This window comes from Rhea americana, unplaced genomic scaffold, assembly GCF_003343005.1.
Source record: "Rhea americana isolate MKP2758 unplaced genomic scaffold, rheAme1 scaffold_89, whole genome shotgun sequence".
Lineage (NCBI taxonomy): Eukaryota > Metazoa > Chordata > Aves > Rheiformes > Rheidae > Rhea > Rhea americana.
Genome location: NW_028187077.1, coordinates 3,039,486 through 3,056,830, shown reverse-complemented (window position 1 = coordinate 3,056,830; position 17,345 = coordinate 3,039,486). Strand labels below are relative to the sequence as shown.

Below are 17,345 nucleotides of genomic sequence, written 5' to 3'. Positions count from 1 at the left end.
CTTCTCAGATTAGGCACCGTAATTTGTGGTCTCTGACAGCTAAACATTTTGAGAAGATTTTATTAGTTTTCTTCTCTTGCCCTCTCTGTAGTCTCAGCTCAAATAAGAAAATGCCCAGCCAAAGAAAATACAAGCATTCTCCTCCTTTTGTCTGAACGAGATTCAAAATATGTTTCAGAGACACCCAGCATAGCCAAAGTAATTATTTTTTTCCTACATAGGAGATTTCTATGGTAATGGGTGTCAAAATGATAATCTTGGAAATCCAGAAAGAATATACATTGAATTTTAATGATGTTCCACAAATATATAATTTATCTTGAGGGAAACATTTTTCCTCAGAAGCAGAATAGTCTGTCTGTTAAAATTATGATTCCCAGCCACCTGGTATGGAGCCTCATTGACACTACCTTCTGTTTCTTTTCGTCATGCTGCCTTTTGTTACCTCCAGACACCCAAAATTCTTGCCACTGTCTTTCTATTCTGACCTCTGTTGCAGCTTCTTGAATGCCTGCCATCAGTGCCTCAGCAGTTCGCACCTCCAGCCCCCTGGCATCCTGCCTCTACAACATTTCTGGTGGATCCCTGCTGCTACCTCCCTCATCAATCCCTTCCCTAGGCTGGGTGTCCCTCCTTCTATCTTTTTGGATGTAAACCCCAGAAGTGCTAGGACAAACCCTAAATTAATAATAAGGCACAGTTTGTTAGCTTGGGCTTTCTTCTGTGCTGCACCATGCCATGTCTCACCTCTGTCTAGTATTGGCACCTTGCTAGTGCCTCTAGGCTTAGATATATAAAATATGGTAAAGCAAATCTCAAAATATATGTGGGAAATTTCCAATATTGATAGTTTAACAGAGGAAGAGAAGTACATTGTTCTGAAAAAACTATGACCATAATTTTTGTGTACATCATAGATGCACACTTCAGTCATATGTAATGTTACATGCCTCAGTTCTCCCTTTTCATTCTTCCCTTTTCTTTTCTTCTTTTTTTTTTCTTCCTTATAAGCAAGTGTATTTGCAATATGGATAGAAGATTTAGGAGAGATGTTGCAGAAGGGAGCAGTTTGAAGGAGGCAGATTGTATACGTACCTAGTCTGGCAGCTGCACTTGCAAGTCTTTTCTCAGGGCCTTTCTACATGCTCAGGAAAGGTAAAATGATGTGGCTAATAGCTAAAGGGACATCACATCACTCACAGCTCATTAAGCCCCTATAAGAAGAATTTCAGATAGTGAAGTGTCTTTAGATTCGTTGTGGCTCTAGTTCTGTTTCTTCTCTCTCATGAGAGGATTAAACTAAAGAGGAAATGTTGTGCAGGGAATTAAAGCTACTTCTCATAAGAGCTCCCGTAAAGGGGCTTAATGCAGTTAACTCATGTACTTTCACATCATGCTTTTTATTAATTTTTTTTTAACCTTTTCAGAAAGTGCTTGTCTTCATTAAAGAGCCAGTACAGTGTTAGAAGTTTTCTTCAGAAGCAAAGTAATTTATATTTTGGGGAATCCTTTAATATTATTGCTAAGCATATGAAATAATAAAGCAAGTGTTACAGAGCTGAGATTTGCTTCCTGAAAAAAAAGGGGAGGAGATAGACTTTTTTGGAAAATTGTGAAGTTGACCTTTTTTCTTTTTATTGCTGACATAAAGGCATATTCTTATTTGAAGTTTAAAATACTAACACTGGAGCATTTTGAAGTTCTGTCTGTCTGGTTGCAAATTTAGTTAAAGAACATGTGACTGCAAGTAAGATGGACAGCATTTTGAACGGGTTTGCTTTTCAAGAATCTAATTTCACTAGCTGCTTTTGAGTAGGAAAATAGTCATAAATATGCTGGTATGACTACAGAAACAAGTAACAGTTATTTTTATGGTGAAGCAGAATTGAACAAAGCATTCTTGATTTATTTATCTGATCACTGCTATAGCTGAGATGTTTGGCTCTGAAGATCTTGTTGATGGTGAAGAGATTACTACTGTCTGTTTGCCAAAGACAAGCTTACACTTCTGATTTTTCTGTGACAGGCTATAAAGTCACATGAAAAGTATCATGAAAAGAGATATTTGAGGAAGGGAGGCAGAGTAGTTTCCTGGCTATGAAAGTTGAAAGCACGTTTGGCAAAATAGGTTTTATTCTTGGCTTCACTGCTGATTTGCCTGAGCAAGACCTTTGACCACCTAAGTCATCTATCTGTGCCTCTGTTTATCCTGTCTGTAAGATGAGAAAAGTGAAATAAAACTGTTTCCTTTGTAAACACGATTGGGTGAAAGATGATAAAAGAACTAAATATAACGGCTATGAAAAAGGAAGGAGGCTATCCCTAAGAGGGCAGGAACTTAAGTATTTTTTTGTGTGTGAGCATCTTAATTCTTATGGTTCCTACTGTTCCATCTGTGGTCTTAGAGTCTATTTTCTCAGAAATTCTCAGGTGACATATCATTAGCAGTTACAGCACCTTACATTTGCTGAGATGTTAAATTGGAAATGAAATTGAAGTAACTTAAATGAGATTATGCTGATTAATCATCTGAGAATCTGGCCTTTCTTACAACATATCTGATTGCTTCTGTACCTGTCATTATATTATATACATGTCAAATGCAAGGATTGAAAGATCTCTCTTGTTTTATTGTCAGTAGAATTTTCATCTATTCCTTGGATTATAATGATGTCTTTTACTGGCATTATTTTGGACTGCTGATTATGACAGAAGAGAATCTTTTGTCATATATTGAATGCTTATTTAATTTCTAGCAAAAGGTATTTCCTGAACCTTGTATGTCAGCTAGTAAGAGTTGAAAAGAAATGATTACGTTGTAGCTACATACATGGAAGTCATTATACAGCCAGCAATTTATTTTCCTTACAGTACCAGTGGAAATATAATTTGTATTAAATAATTATTTATAAACRTGTGAAGGTTTTACTGAACAGCCTATCAAATATAATCTTTAGTGCTAGCATATTTCTATAGCATCTCATACAAATACTTGGAGAGGTTGTTCATAAAACGATCATAAAATATATAGAAAATATCACCAACTTACCTTCAGCATATACAATAGCATTTAGAAATGAAATTTCAAGCTCTTCCTCCCCCTGCCTCTTTCTCTCTTTCTCTCTCTCTGATAGAAACTCACAGTAATAGTCCCTGCCATCTGCTACTATATATTTTTCATAAATTTTAACATTTTGTTTTTAGAACCTGAAAGATGAGTAAAATGTCAAGTCACCCAGAAAATAATCATAGGCATGACAACTCAAATGTTATCTCATCTTGTCTGTACAAAAAAATGGTTCACAGTAGGTCTGCGTACTCCTTCTTTGCAGACAGAGTGGGTAGAGCAGGTAAGCAGATACACTGTTGGCTTTAGCTGGTACATTTCCAAACAGCAGCACAAGATTTTAACAGAACTACTCATGTTGATTTTAATTAGAATAATGTGGCCAAAAAAACAATAGAATCTCTTTCAACATTCCCTAGAAGATGAACTCCAGATTTCCTTTGCAATTTGATGTTATTCATGATGGAAAAAAGATTGGTTAGGAGCAATACAAGGAATGTCTTACCAGGTCTATTGGCCTAAATAAAAGGCAGCTACCAGGCTGTCACTGATGCAAGAAGGTGATGGCTATGCCAGTAAAAATAATTCCAAGTGGAAATCTAGATAGCATTATCATAGAAATGTATGGGCTTTCTGGTGCACTTCTCCCTCCTGCGCTTTAAATTTTAAGAATTCTGACTCCTATCAACCATATAACTACAGTGTACCGGAGAGATACTGCAAAGTATTCCTTCAAAGCTGTATTTCTCTAGTGTTTCCAGTTTCTCTGTTTTCATTCTGTTTTTTTATCACTCAAGAGACTAAACTGGAGCTGACAAGCTGGGAAACTGGTAGAAAGATACTGGGTAAGACCTTCAGTTCAAAAAGTAGTCACAGTTCTCTGCAGTTCAAAGATCGATGCCTCACGGCAATAAACACAACATAAAAAATATAACCTAGCCAGAAACTACATACAGTAGTCCTCCAAAAAGTTTTTTATTTTGCCAGATAGCTGTAAGGAAGTATATTTGATATTAAAATTTTAAATTGTAGAAGTAGAGTCATGTTATCAATTGCACTGTTCATTTGGGACTTAAATTTTACTTTATCCTGAAATCTATGCTGCAGAATTCTTATTAGAGTGAATGTAGTTTTTACCCTTAAACTTCTTTAAAGTCATGCAGCACAGGAAAATCCAAAGATCTGGTTTTTTTGCTGTGTTTCAGAGGAACCTACTTCAGTAGTGTGCAAGCACCTCAGAATCATACTTTATTTAGGGTTTTCTAAATGCATGGATTTTTATTCCAGTGGGGTCTATTAGATTTAATTCAGAGGAAAAGAACTTTGTAGCCATTCATGTCATCTTGCTGTCAAACTGTTCAAAGATATGAACCATTAATATAATAAGTGTATTGTCGTATCATTTACCTCCTACATTTTTAGCTGTGCATCTCACTAAAAATACAAATTCTTTTATTGAATCAGTTCCCACCAGCTCAAGGATGATTTTAATAATAAATCTTGCAGATTTGCTAACTTTCATCAGAATAAGACGTTTCCCCAGTGATCTTTACTCTCATAGCCTCTGCAGAAATTCTTGTTACATTGTTGCAAGATTTATTGCTATGTATTCCACTTCAGATGTCTCAGGCTTGTTTTCATTTTACCTATTCCTTTATATAATACATTATTTGCAGGACATTTTTAGAGTTTTTTAGAGTTTCTTCTCCCAGTGAGAGAGGGTGAGCTTTACTTCACTAGTCTTTGAAAAGAACTCCTATCGCTCTTGTTGCTAGAGCTGCATTGCAGGAGAAGACAGTAGGAGAGGCAAGTTAGTGGGAGAGCAACATGATGCCCTTCCTGATCTAGGTGGACCTTAAGAAAAAAAAGAGAGAAGTGATAGTTCTTTCACAGGTTTAGCTTTGTGATTAATACATTTTTAATGAATGTGGTTATGCATAATATTCTGCTCTGCTAAAATGGTAAACAAGGGAAGTACTACTGGTAGCTCAAAATTGAAACTACTCATATCTTGTCAGCCGTGTTAGCATAATTCAATTTTGCAGCCCTCCGGGATGGGGTTAAAATGAGTCTTTCTCCTACTACTTCAGAGCAGCTCCTTCAGGCACCCACTTCCATGTGTCAGCCTGAGCCGTAAGTATAGGGAGCTCCCTGAAGCCCCAGAACTGGGGAAGTGCTGCGCTTTGCCCTCATCTCTTCTTCTCTCTGGCCCCCGTGTTGCTGCTGAGAGGAGAAGCTGCAGAGGTGAGGGGCTGCAAAGAGGACTGGGAAGTGGGTTCCCACTTCCGGCAGTGCTGTGCTCCCTTGATGGGGCCAGGCCACCTGTTGCTAGGAGTAGGGAGCTTCACTGGGCCTGATGCTCTGGACCTCTCTTGAGTTTGGTAAACAGGGGAGTGCCACCATTTGCCTGATTTTTGTCATTGTAGTGTTTTTGGTACAATAATTTAGGGAAATAGGCTTGACAGAATTTGCAGGTAGAAGTTCTATTTTTATTAGAATTGATACAGGTAAACTCTGTAAGTGATTTGAAGAAGAACTTGTGTGCCCAGAAGCTGTGAGATAAGGTGGATATTACCTGCATCTATGAACTATGGTATGTTTTAAGCAGCTGTAACTTTGCCTATATCTAAAGCTGGAATTGACTTCCATGATAACATTTTGTTGTCTTTGGCATTCTGGTTAAAAAAGTAATTGTAGATGAACTACTAATGCCATTAAAATGGCCAAAGTAATGTATAAGTGAAATTACTGGATCATATTTTACAAGGCACCAAGTTGTCATTGAATTTCAAGAGTAAAGTGCCTACTTGACCTTTAAACCTTTGAAAATCTCTAGTGGTTATTATTCTTTCATGATTTTAAATCTATTCTCCTTTCATAACATGATTAGAGTTACTCATTTAATCACTTAGTTTAATCATTTTGTTAGAATAATTGTTGGTAGAATGTAGAGATTGACTTTGAAAACTCCTTGACCTTTGATGTATAAATTTCCTTTCTTTCAAAGGTGTGGCTGTGTAATAGGCCGTGTAAGTGCATGAGCCCAAGTGTGTCTGCATACTTTAACTGGCCATACAATTCTGGTGTGCTGTGTATACCGTTGCATGTCTCTGAAGAGTCTGTCGTGGTCATAAAGAAGCAACTATCCAGGGCTCAGTTGAAGGAAGGCCATTTGGAGGAATATATCCTCACTGCCATTTTAGAGGAAGCTTTTTGTTCTTTTTCATATGTTTTTTTCTTGCCTTGTAAATGTTTTGCTTACACTGGAAAGCCAGCAAGCTTTGTTACACCTGAGAAACTGAAAGAGAGAATAACAGCACCATATGAGAGTTTGGGAGATAACTCTTTAAAGTAACCTGTAAGTCTTGGAAGTTACAAACCAAGAAGACCATACTGAAATTGAAAAGTGAAGCGATGTCTGATGAATAATTATTTCTCCATTTCTTTCAACATTCTGGTTTTTTATTTGTACTAATTTAGTCCAAGTACATTTATGCTGCAGCCAGTATGCTAAGTGTCTGAGAAATGAGTCAGAATCTTGGGTTAGGATTAAGTTCTCTAATGCAGAATAGGCTTTATCTAACTTCTTTCTGTCCTTATGGATGCTTTTTTTTTTTTTTTTTTTTTTTTTTTTTTGCCAGTGATTTTTAAACATGAATAAAATACTCAGAGTGTGCTTGTACCTGATCCAGAGAAACATAAACCTAATAAATCCTATTCACCCTAGTGAATGGGAGCATGATCTGGGACACAAGAGATCTGAATTTAATTCCTGACTATATCTGTGGTTTACTGAGTAAATGGTGAAAGGTCTTCTCTGTGGCACGTGCGTTTGTTTTCCTATTGATAAAATGATTCAAGGAGCAAAACATTATTTAATAGCTGGTTATCTTTACAAGAAAGAAGAWGCAGTTTGCATGTTGTCTTTAATCTTTAAATAGTAATAAAAGTATCTATCACTTCCTTATTATATAGCATATATAAGAGATGATACTATACAGAGAAAACACATGGAAATGTGTATACCTTTAAAAATATTTATATTTTTAAATTAAATTTCTGTGCCAGATGTAGTTTTACATAGATATGTGGTTTTCTTTTTTTTCCAGGCCCTCCTTGACACTCAGAATCTTTTGAGAGCTCAGATTACAAATTTTACTTTCAACTTGGGATTTTCAGGGAAATTTTATCACACAGGTAAGAATAAAAAAATAAAATAACTTTAATTTTGCTCATGTTCTTTGTACTATACAGGAAATAGGAATGATGAGGATTATATAGCTTTATGTTGCTAAATAAAATGATAGGGACTAAGGATCTGAGTAGAGAGAAGAGTTTCTTTTGTATAGTGTAACTAAAAATCAAATTTTATTTCCTTCCAGCTTGCTTTGGGACATACGATTGTGTGATTTAGGGAAGCATTTTTTTTCCTAAATTTACTATACTTGATTAACCTTTTGTTTGAGCTGCAGTCTATCTGGGGATTATCATCTAGGCTGAGTCTATAAATACATCTTTGCAGCTATTTTTCTCTTAAAAGACAGACTGAATTCCTCCCCTCCTTTTATTAAAATTCAGTTCCCTTCAACATGTTGTTGAGCAGGAAATTTCACCAATCAAACAAATTTCCTACTGATTTCACTGAGAGCTCTGTTAAACTACCACAGAGTTTATCCTTCTGAATAGTTTGGATCATTGAGATATTGTAGCAATATATTATCCATTAAAATAATTTTATACTTAGAACACTGTAGAAATAAGGAGAAATTAAAGATAAGGCATCAAATAGGATGTAATACAGAAGAAAGGTGTTCTCTGCTGACAAACAGAAAGACATGCATGCAAAACAGGACAACATCAGAGCCTGGGAGAGAGAGACAAAAGCCTATTCAAAATAATATCATAGTTGAAGGATATTGATATGAAAAGAGGAGCAAAGTGACATGTTAGTTGAGACTAGGAAACAAAACAGGATTGCTTCAAAACCAGGGGGCTTGAATATACATATACAGGGTTTGTATATGCTTGACTGCTGTGCATGTTAAATAGGAGAGGGATGGGCATAACTGTACTTGTGCTTAGTTATGCATCTTTGTCCCTGGAGGGCCAGGGAAGAGGCAGGGAAAGAAATCTGTTGTTTAGAGCTGAGTGGCTGGATGGGAAAGCTAGTGGGGCTGCAGAGCCCCTTCGCGGATCTCTCTTGGGTTCAGCAGAGGTGAGCTAGACGTGCTAAATGTCCAGGTTTGACCCTTATGATCCAGATTTGACCTGCACAGTCGAGAGAGGCTGGAGATGCATTAACTTTTTCAAATCCAGAGCACCGCTCACACTGTCCATTCCTATCCCTTCCTGCTCCTTTCTGTTGCTTAGAACAGCCCAGCAAAAAGGTTCTGGGGGCCCGAGTTCATCACCTGCTGGTTTCTCAGCCGGCAGAGGTACATTCCAGACCATTTTTTGCCACAGTTGACAGTTCAAATGCTTTGGAAGGAACATGCACGTGGATTTCCTGTTGTTGATTGAGCTGGATTTGGCATATGTGTAGTACAAATTGACCCAGTTACTGGCTGCAAATGCTGAGACTTTCTCCCTTACAGCCCATCCTATGCTATTACTTGCTTTCTTTCTTGATTTGGTTTCTTCTCCCTGATCTGGCTATCTTGTAACCTTTAGCCAGTTACTTTGGTAGCATGTGACCATGACATAGGGCCATTTTAGGACTCAAACAGAGTCCTAAAACTTAATGAGACTGCAAATGTGGATATATCATTATATATATCTGCCCACATTTTTCCTTCTCTGCTTTGGTTCCCTTTGAGGTAAAGAGAAATAAAATTACAACAGTGAAGGAGTATAGGATGAGGTTTATTGAAGGCAGGAGGATAAGGCAAAAGGGAAGTAGTATGGACTTACTAATACAGAAGAGATAGGAGCTGAATATTTGGCAAAAGATACCAACAAAATAAGAGAATAAGAGAATGATACAAAATGCAGAGAGAGAGAGAAAGGATTTGTAAAGTTGTGTTGTTTATTAGAGGGAGTAGAAACAATTAGGTGAGCAGGAAATAGGCATGCCATGAGATTTCTTCAGCTATTTGTTCCCAAAGTTTGGCTCCTACATTCTTTACAAGGCAGTCCATTAAGGGGTTATTTAAATTTGACCACCTTTGACAGAAGTAGCCTATCATTAAAAATGCACTGGGACTAGGATAAGTATCAAGGCTCTGGCGTGGGTCTCATCTGTCAGCTAATTAGACTGTGATACGTCTTTTCCCCAAGGTGCTCCCAGATACTCAGGCTAAATCTCTCTTACTAAATTGTACAGAGCTGAGGCACAGGCCTGAGCACTGAAACTGGATTATCATTGCTGTTGTATTATGCAGATGGTCTCTGGAGTGCTCTTGGCCAAGGTAAGCCTGCTTTCTTCAGACAGATCCTAAGTGTACCATCAGAGGGAGCATGGGCAAGGGGCTGTTCCCAGTAAGTAGCTGAGATACAGCTGTCTTCTCTTGCTGGCTAAAATTGATGAGCTTGGAACTGGCCAGCTGGCCCAGGGTCACAGAATAGGCCCTGTCACTGTCTTATTTACTGGTCTGGTTGTAGCATGAGAAGTCTAGGAGAACAGCCTAGCTAAAACACTGCTCGCTGAGCAATTCCTATTAATAAGTAAGCATAGCAGTTAGAAATTGCTGCAGGGTCTGTTCTGGGGCACCACATCATTAGGAACAGGCAAAAAAAGCACCTGAAAAACAGACCTGAAATCTGAGCAATAAGCCAGTGAGCTCCAGCCAGCCATTAAGTATCTTCAAAAATGCAGATTTTTGAAACTCCTGAATAAGTCATGCTCAGAATGGTAAGGGAGGAGAAAGTAATTGTATTATGCATGATATTTTGAAAAGGCTGATGAAGGAATCCTTCCATAATCTGCAGGTAACATAAAAGGAGAAGAGGTTTGGTTGAAGAGTGAATTGAATTTGGATAAGGAATACCAAAAAAGAGTTGCCAATATTTTCATTTATCCTGTTTACTAAACTGTCTTGTATATAATTTCCCCTTTTCTTTTTCTTAGCTGCTAATGTTACTGATATAGCACAAGAATGAGAGGAAAGGTGTTGTTCCATACATTTAAGATATCATGCAAATGAGGCTCACAATCTTTTACTTGGCTATAATTACTTAAGGGAGAGGAATATGTACTTAGAAACCATTAAAATCTTCAGTTGTTTAGTCAATTAGTCAAACTTTATGTTGCTGATTTCCTTCGTATAGTTTCAAACATTTGTAACAAAATAATAGAAGTGCTTTACTTCAAGGATTTTTTTTTTTCTTTTGTAGGCACTGAGGAGGAAGATGAAGGCGATGACCTGTTGTTGAGGTCAGTAGATGAGTTTTGGTGGTTTCCTCATATGTGGAGTCACATGCAGCCTCACCTTTTCCACAATGAGTCGTCACTGGTAGAGCAGATGATCCTCAACAAAAAATTTGCCTTAGTGAGTAATATTTTTTTCATTTTATACTGAGTATAGGTCTTCAGAGACAATATTTTCTGTGTTGTAGGAAAGTCAATGCTTGTAGAATTTGTTTTTGAAGTGATTTTTTCAGTCATTCTGCCCTGTGCTATGAAAACTCAATTTCTGTGTGGTTTGAATTTCCTTCTTTATTAAAGTTTGATTTGTTTTAATTATTTCATAAACATTTTGAATGTAAAAATTACTTCAGAGTAAAGAATGAAGAAATTCCAAAACAGTTTAAAATTTTTTCTTTTCAATATTTTTCTAGATAAAATTTTGTTGAAATAACCACTGGATTCCTTGAATTTGAAAAAAATACCATTTTTCTGAAAGAATAAATGCTCCATCAAAACATTCAAATGACTTTTATGTGAACACTGCATGCAATGAAGTGCATGTTGGGATTAATAGTATGCCACTTTTTCAAAGTGCTTCTCTGCAGTGGTACCTAACAACACCTCATAACAAAACCTCACCTTTTAATTGGCTTTATAAAAAATGGTTCTGAAAAACATTTTCTTTAACAACTATATTTTCAGAGCAAAACTCTGAAAACAAAATGTGTGAGTGAGACTGTAAGAAAAAAATCAGAACAGATACTTAAGTCTGAGGATACTAAGGAAACAGACTTACTAATTTTTTTGTCAATTAATTTCATACAATAAAAACAACCTGGAAATGTCATATGTAGTGCATTATGTTATTTGCTTGAAGAAATTAATTATGCTAATTATAAATTATATATTTTTTTTATATATATATATATATTTAAAATTATTTATGATTATTTTACAAGACAAGGAATTTGTTATTTAAGATTATTTCTTAATATTTTAAAAATTATTTCTACCCTGCATGAGAAAAGCAGATAAATGATAGAAGAGGAAGTAAATAGCTGAAAACCATAATACCTTAAAATATGTCAAAGTGGGAGACATTGTCTGGGGCTCAGAGTTAGTGTGTAAAATGCAGGGCAGTTGGCAGAATGGTTGTTCCCAGATGAGCAGAAATACAGAAATACTCTTGGGAACAGATGGGTAGTAGAGTGTGGGCAACGTGTGTTGAGCAGCTATAGCAGGGCCACCTCAAAGTGGCCTCTCCCCATGACTCCGTCAGTGCCCACCCCACCCTCCTGTCCCCCCCACTGCCATCACTGCCAAAGAAGGTGACTCTTACAAGTTACAGGAATTGCACTGGGTATATGAGAGGAGAGTAAGGTCCACTCTGTATCTTTTAGAAACATAATATTCCACAAAATTGTTCTTCAAGTGAAGTATCTCTTCTGGAGACCTTACACAGCTTGGATAAGGGAGATCTAGATTCGTGAGAGGTTATACTGAGTAATCGTTCCAGCAGTACAAGTGTATAGCTCTTCAGCTATTCACTCTAACACTTCACCGGGTTAACCCGAGTGAAATGTTAACAGCTGGGTTCATCTGGAGAGAATATACAGGAAAAAATAACCTGGAGAAACATTGTTTTGAGACTATAGGAAGCTATACTTTTTAGAAAAACAATTCACACCAAATTTCTTTAGTTTTATTAGCTTTTATCAGTTTTTATCCTGCTTTAATAATCTGGCACTGTATTTTCTGTTAAGTAACTGTAATGATTACTTTTATAGTGACTTGTATTTTTGATTAATGCAAAAAGTTAAGAAATGGTCCTATGAAATACACTTACAATAACTGGGATCTTCTCTTCAGAGAAAAGATAAATGAGAACGCATATAATACAATTTACCAAAAAATCTAGGTTATAATACCAAGTGTAAATAAGACGGCTTTGAAAGAAATGTGGACCCTCGTGATTCACTGTAGTGTCTAACTGTGGGGGGGGGGAGGATGAAACTTGCTCTATACCACACTATCCTGTTGTGACATGCTACATGTTGTTTTCAATCATCCTTGATGATTCCTGGCCACACTTAGCTATGGTATTCGAGTAGAATAACCACTGCTTCAGTCCACTGTTGTAATTCTTGTGCTCCAAGGAGAGCTTGAAGGTGGATTGCTTTGAGATTTACAGAGAATGAAAATTGAGATTTATTTTAGATTTGCAAAATCTAGTGTGTTGAAAAGTCTTCAGAAACAAAGGTTGTGTTACGAAAGAAAAAGATACTGATTTTTGTTACAATTTTATATGGGTACATCTGTTAAATTCAGGTGAGGGGCTCTCCAGTCRTAACACTTACGCATCTAAAAGCTAACAGTCAGTGAAAAATACCGCATTTCATTGTAGGCATGCAGATATTTTTTATTTAATCAATTAAAAACTAAGTATCGCAATGCAAATCCTAGGAATGAGTTTACTGCTCTTACAGATTTAAGAGGGCAAAGGAGGCAGAGAGAAGGCTTAATACACTTCTTAAAGATTTTGTCTGTATTGTGCAATTAACTTAATGGCAAAAGATTTTCAGCGGGGAAAGTTTTGCAGAATAGTCCACCCAGCTAGAGTGGCAGAGGCAGGGCCAGGGAATGTTGTACTCCTATAATCCCTGAATGATAGAAAAGCTACTACAGAGCTATTAACAACTGGCAAAATGCAGAGGCATCTCAACATGGATATGGCCTTACTCTGTCCATGTCCTTAGCCACCCAAGTTCATCAGCCACCTCACTGCACTTTACCTAATACACTTTTAGAGAGGCAGGACAAAATCATTAAAGCTTGGAAACATCTTACTGTTTCAAATGCATTTGCATCAGAGCTGTATAAACCACCCACAGGGACCTGGAAGACCAAAGCAGAATGTGGTACAAAGCCCGTGCTCTAGAGTCTGCCATTATAAATCCTTCTCAACTGTTCTCAACTGTCTCTGAAGCTAGCAAACTTGGATGGAAATTTTATGACTTAAGTGTGTGTTTTGAGATTTGCCAAAAATCAATRTATTGCTGCTGGTGATCATATCTCAGTGAGTGTAAGAGGAAGGTATAGACCTAGAATATTGAACAATTAAATTTTCTATTTGAAAACAGTGCTTTGAGTAAGGTATAAGCTATCTCCCTACCAAAGAATTTACCAAGTCTCTTGTAAACCGTAATTGTACTGAATATGGGCCAGCTCAACTTTACTGTTTCTGTGAAAGAAGACATTTCAGTTAGTTAGAACCATTAAAATTTTAAAATCCTGTGTTCAAACTTCCTTCTTTTCTGTGATTCTGTGTATTGTTGCAAGTTCCACTGAAAGTTAAATTCGTTCTTGTAATTTTGATGTGATGAAAAAATACCTAGCTCAATCTACACTGAATAATCATTAAAATGTTATTAGAATAACTTATATTCAACCTTGGTTTAGGTAACTTAATCAACTGCTATTTTCTTTACTGCTCTAAATTCTCCTAATACTTACAGATATTTTATATTAAGGGTGTTTTTTTATGTCTCAAGCTGTGTATAGTATCATGCTGTCATTGTTTCATTTGCTTAAAGCATTTAGATTAATAAGAAAGATAAGTATCCTGCTTCTTTGAAAGAGGCTGAATTTGCTGGTGAATTACCAAACTGAATGTGTACAACTGAATGTGAAATGCTCGACTTGAGAATTGCAGAGCCTAAGAATTAATGGAGATACTAACATGTGGAAGATGATAGGCTAATAATTAGAAAGACTTTAATTACATCACATTTTTATTATTGTGTTTGCTAGAAATCGGAGAAAAAATATAAAATTCAGACTTTTGTTTAGAGCTGAATGAAAAAGATTTTATGGGACATGAGAGAATGTAATCTCTTATATTCTATTAAGATTATTCTTTTTGATGTTTATGCATGCTCAAGTGAAATAGAAATGATTAAGATAAAAGGAAGAGGAACTGAAATATCAGTAATGGAATTAAATAGTGTAAAGCTGTGTAACTGATGGTGTGTCCATTCTTTATCTCCATATGCAGTAAAACCAATAGGCCAGATTTTACTCATTCCAACTTTGGCACATTACACAGACTGCAAATCCAGTTGTAAACGAGCAAATTACATATTCTGCGGATGTAGCATAATTAATGATGGAGTATATGGATCTTGTCAGAGAGCAATAAGGCATTCTGAGAATTCTAAAAGCTACACCAACCTCAAGACGATAAAATCTTACGCCCCATTATATGTTCCTAGTGTGCCATAAATTGTCAAGGAAAAAAAAATCACCAATCTTGTAAATTGTTTTAAAAAAATCTTAAATGTGACTAAACCATGTCTGTCTGTTACACATCCCATTACAGCAATTTCAGAGTAGCTCTTAAATGGAGAAAAAAGAAAAAAGAAAAAAAGCTTTCTTTCCTTGCAGGGTATGAAGTCTTATTTCTTATGTTCTTCCAGTGCAGAAGCAAATGCTGTTTATTGTAAGCTTTTTGTGTTTCGAGTTGTTAGTAAAGTTGTCATATTTTATTTATAAAAGATATGTTTTAGTATTAAATCTTGACTATTAAGCTTATCACAAATGGTATACATTCATGATGCACTAGTCTATCTTCATCTGTGCATATATCATGTATGCCCACCTATGAGTACAGAAGTACACATTTTTTTCCTTTGTGGACCTAATAGTACTCCTGACCCAGAGAGGATTTACCACTGTAGTAAGGAAGATGTTTTGGCTAAGTTCAGGTTGAAAACCTTTTCTTTAAAAGGACTAGGATTTCTGGAGTGAGCTACAGCAGGATTCAAGAGAATCACTCTCTTTCGGAGAGCAAACCATGCACTAGTATTACATTATTAAACCATTGTAAATATTGGGAAAAATTCCATGCGACACCTGAGAAGGAAGATGTTGGCAGCTATTCAGATTTTGATAGCAAAACTTCTAAACACCCAAGAACAGCACTGTTGGTTTCCTGCATTTGTTGTTTTTAAATTATGATTGGCTCTATTCTAGGCTCATAGAGTTTGAGATACAATGTGATTGGAAGCACAGTGGTGCAATAGATGTGATTTAAAACATGTCATGACTTTTGTGTAAAGCACTTGGGTACTTAAATTATTGTATCTATTTGTACCTAGTAAAGGCGATAGCAGTTTGTTAAGCATGTCACATTCATTATGTATGTTTTATTTATTGCTGTAATATGGACTTCCATGCAATGAACTGCTAACACATCATTTTTGAGTAGGTGAAAAAAAAATTGAGTATGGGAACTTTAGTGTCAAAAGACAAAATGGATATCTTGTGCTAAGGGACCTAAACCTGTGGCAGAGAAAGCAATATGACCATATTGCTCCTATGTGAATTCTCCAAAGAAAGTATATTTATATTTTTATTTCTGGAGAATTACTTGGCTCAAAATATTAGCAAACCTTTAACAATTATATCAAAAATTTTAATGTGGTAGGAGCAGCAACCCAAATCAGTTACTGTTACCAAGTTAATTGCGGTCTAAACGTATGAGTGAGAGTATAGGTCCACTCCTGAGTGAGGGGCCACAGACCTCTGCAAAACAGCTGGGAGTCCCATTGGCAATCTCAGCATACAAGTATTACAGAAAACAAGTCAGCATTTTACTTCCTGAATTGGTCATATCTTCAGCTTGTTAAAAAATCAGTGAGTGGCGGTGTGAGTTTTCTTCAGCACTGACTGTTGTGTGGGTTCAGTTCAGCATCTTCACAGTGTGGTGTTAACACGCAGAACTAACTTCCTGCTCAGGCTTTTCTTCGCGGTCAGAAAGATTTCTTTCATTCCTCCCTCAGCTCCCTTTAGGATAAATCCCTTATGTAAGATCTGAAAAAACTTGCATATTTTGCAGCTTTTCAAAGAGTCTATTCTACTATTCTTGTCATTGCTCTCTTGATCAGCTCAATAAAGTCCAGTATGTTAAATTTCCTGCAGTAGGCCAATCGTCCTCCAGAAAAGATGAAGAAAGAGGATTTTACCAAGGTCATGCCCCCATTTGTTTTTTGAGGTATAGCTTACTTGGTTTTCAATGTTCCGTAGCAGCCAGCTTATTCGAAGGAAGAGACCCAAGTATCAACTGCCTCTCATCTTTGCGCATGAAGTATAATTAGCAAATATGGTGAAGACAACTATACAAATGCAAACAATGTGAAGAACTCTTAAATAGAATTCAAAGGTTGTGAAAAGATGGTTTGCCTAAATCATCTCAACACAATGAAAGGATTCTTCACGTAACATCTTATGGACAAAGAGTGTATTCTGCTAATCAGACTATCACAAAAATATTTGCAKTATACTATTTTCTTGAAAGATAACCTGAAAGCAGGGAGAAAAGGTGTCAAAATTCATAAAAGCACTTTGGAAACTAGAAACTGAAAAGAATATATATTGAATATCAAGCGAAAGTAATACCAACAGGCTCGATACGTAAACAAAATGGATAATAGAAGTCTGCAAAAATAAGGAAGTGCAAAATGTGCTATAAGAGAGGTTAGTCTAGAACATTCGCGTGTTATCCTCAGGATTTTACATGTAGTTAATTTTTCTCCTCTGTTTAAATAACACTGTAAAATGATTAAACTGTTTTTGAACATACTTTTATGCATGTACCGGACTTGAGGGGAAATGCAGTGATTTTTCAACTAAGAATCCAAGTATTTCTGTAGACACGTGTAGTGGAAATTACTTTTTGTGACTGCAACTCCCAAATGCTAGTCATTGTGCTGAATATATGCCAGTACCTTTCTCTATAAATTCTTAGTTTGTGAGCAAATACCTCTCAGGATCTTGAAAGGGTGCAACTTTCTTTTTTAAATATTAACTGAAGAAACCAACTAAAATAGGTTTATATCACTCTTCCTTATATACTCATAAAAATGTTTAAAAACA

The 17,345-nt window shown here is 36.3% G+C and overlaps 1 protein-coding gene across 1 annotated transcript in view; it reads left to right on the top strand.

The window, feature by feature from the left end:
- LOC146584912 (bifunctional heparan sulfate N-deacetylase/N-sulfotransferase 3) overlaps positions 1–17,345 on the top strand; it is a 72,031-nt gene that overhangs the window by 20,099 nt on the left and 34,587 nt on the right. The window contains exons 3-4 of the mRNA XM_085323873.1: positions 7,177–7,264; positions 10,400–10,554. Coding sequence (XP_085179999.1) covers positions 7,177–7,264; positions 10,400–10,554 — 243 coding nt within the window. The remainder of the gene's footprint in view (positions 1–7,176; positions 7,265–10,399; positions 10,555–17,345) is intronic.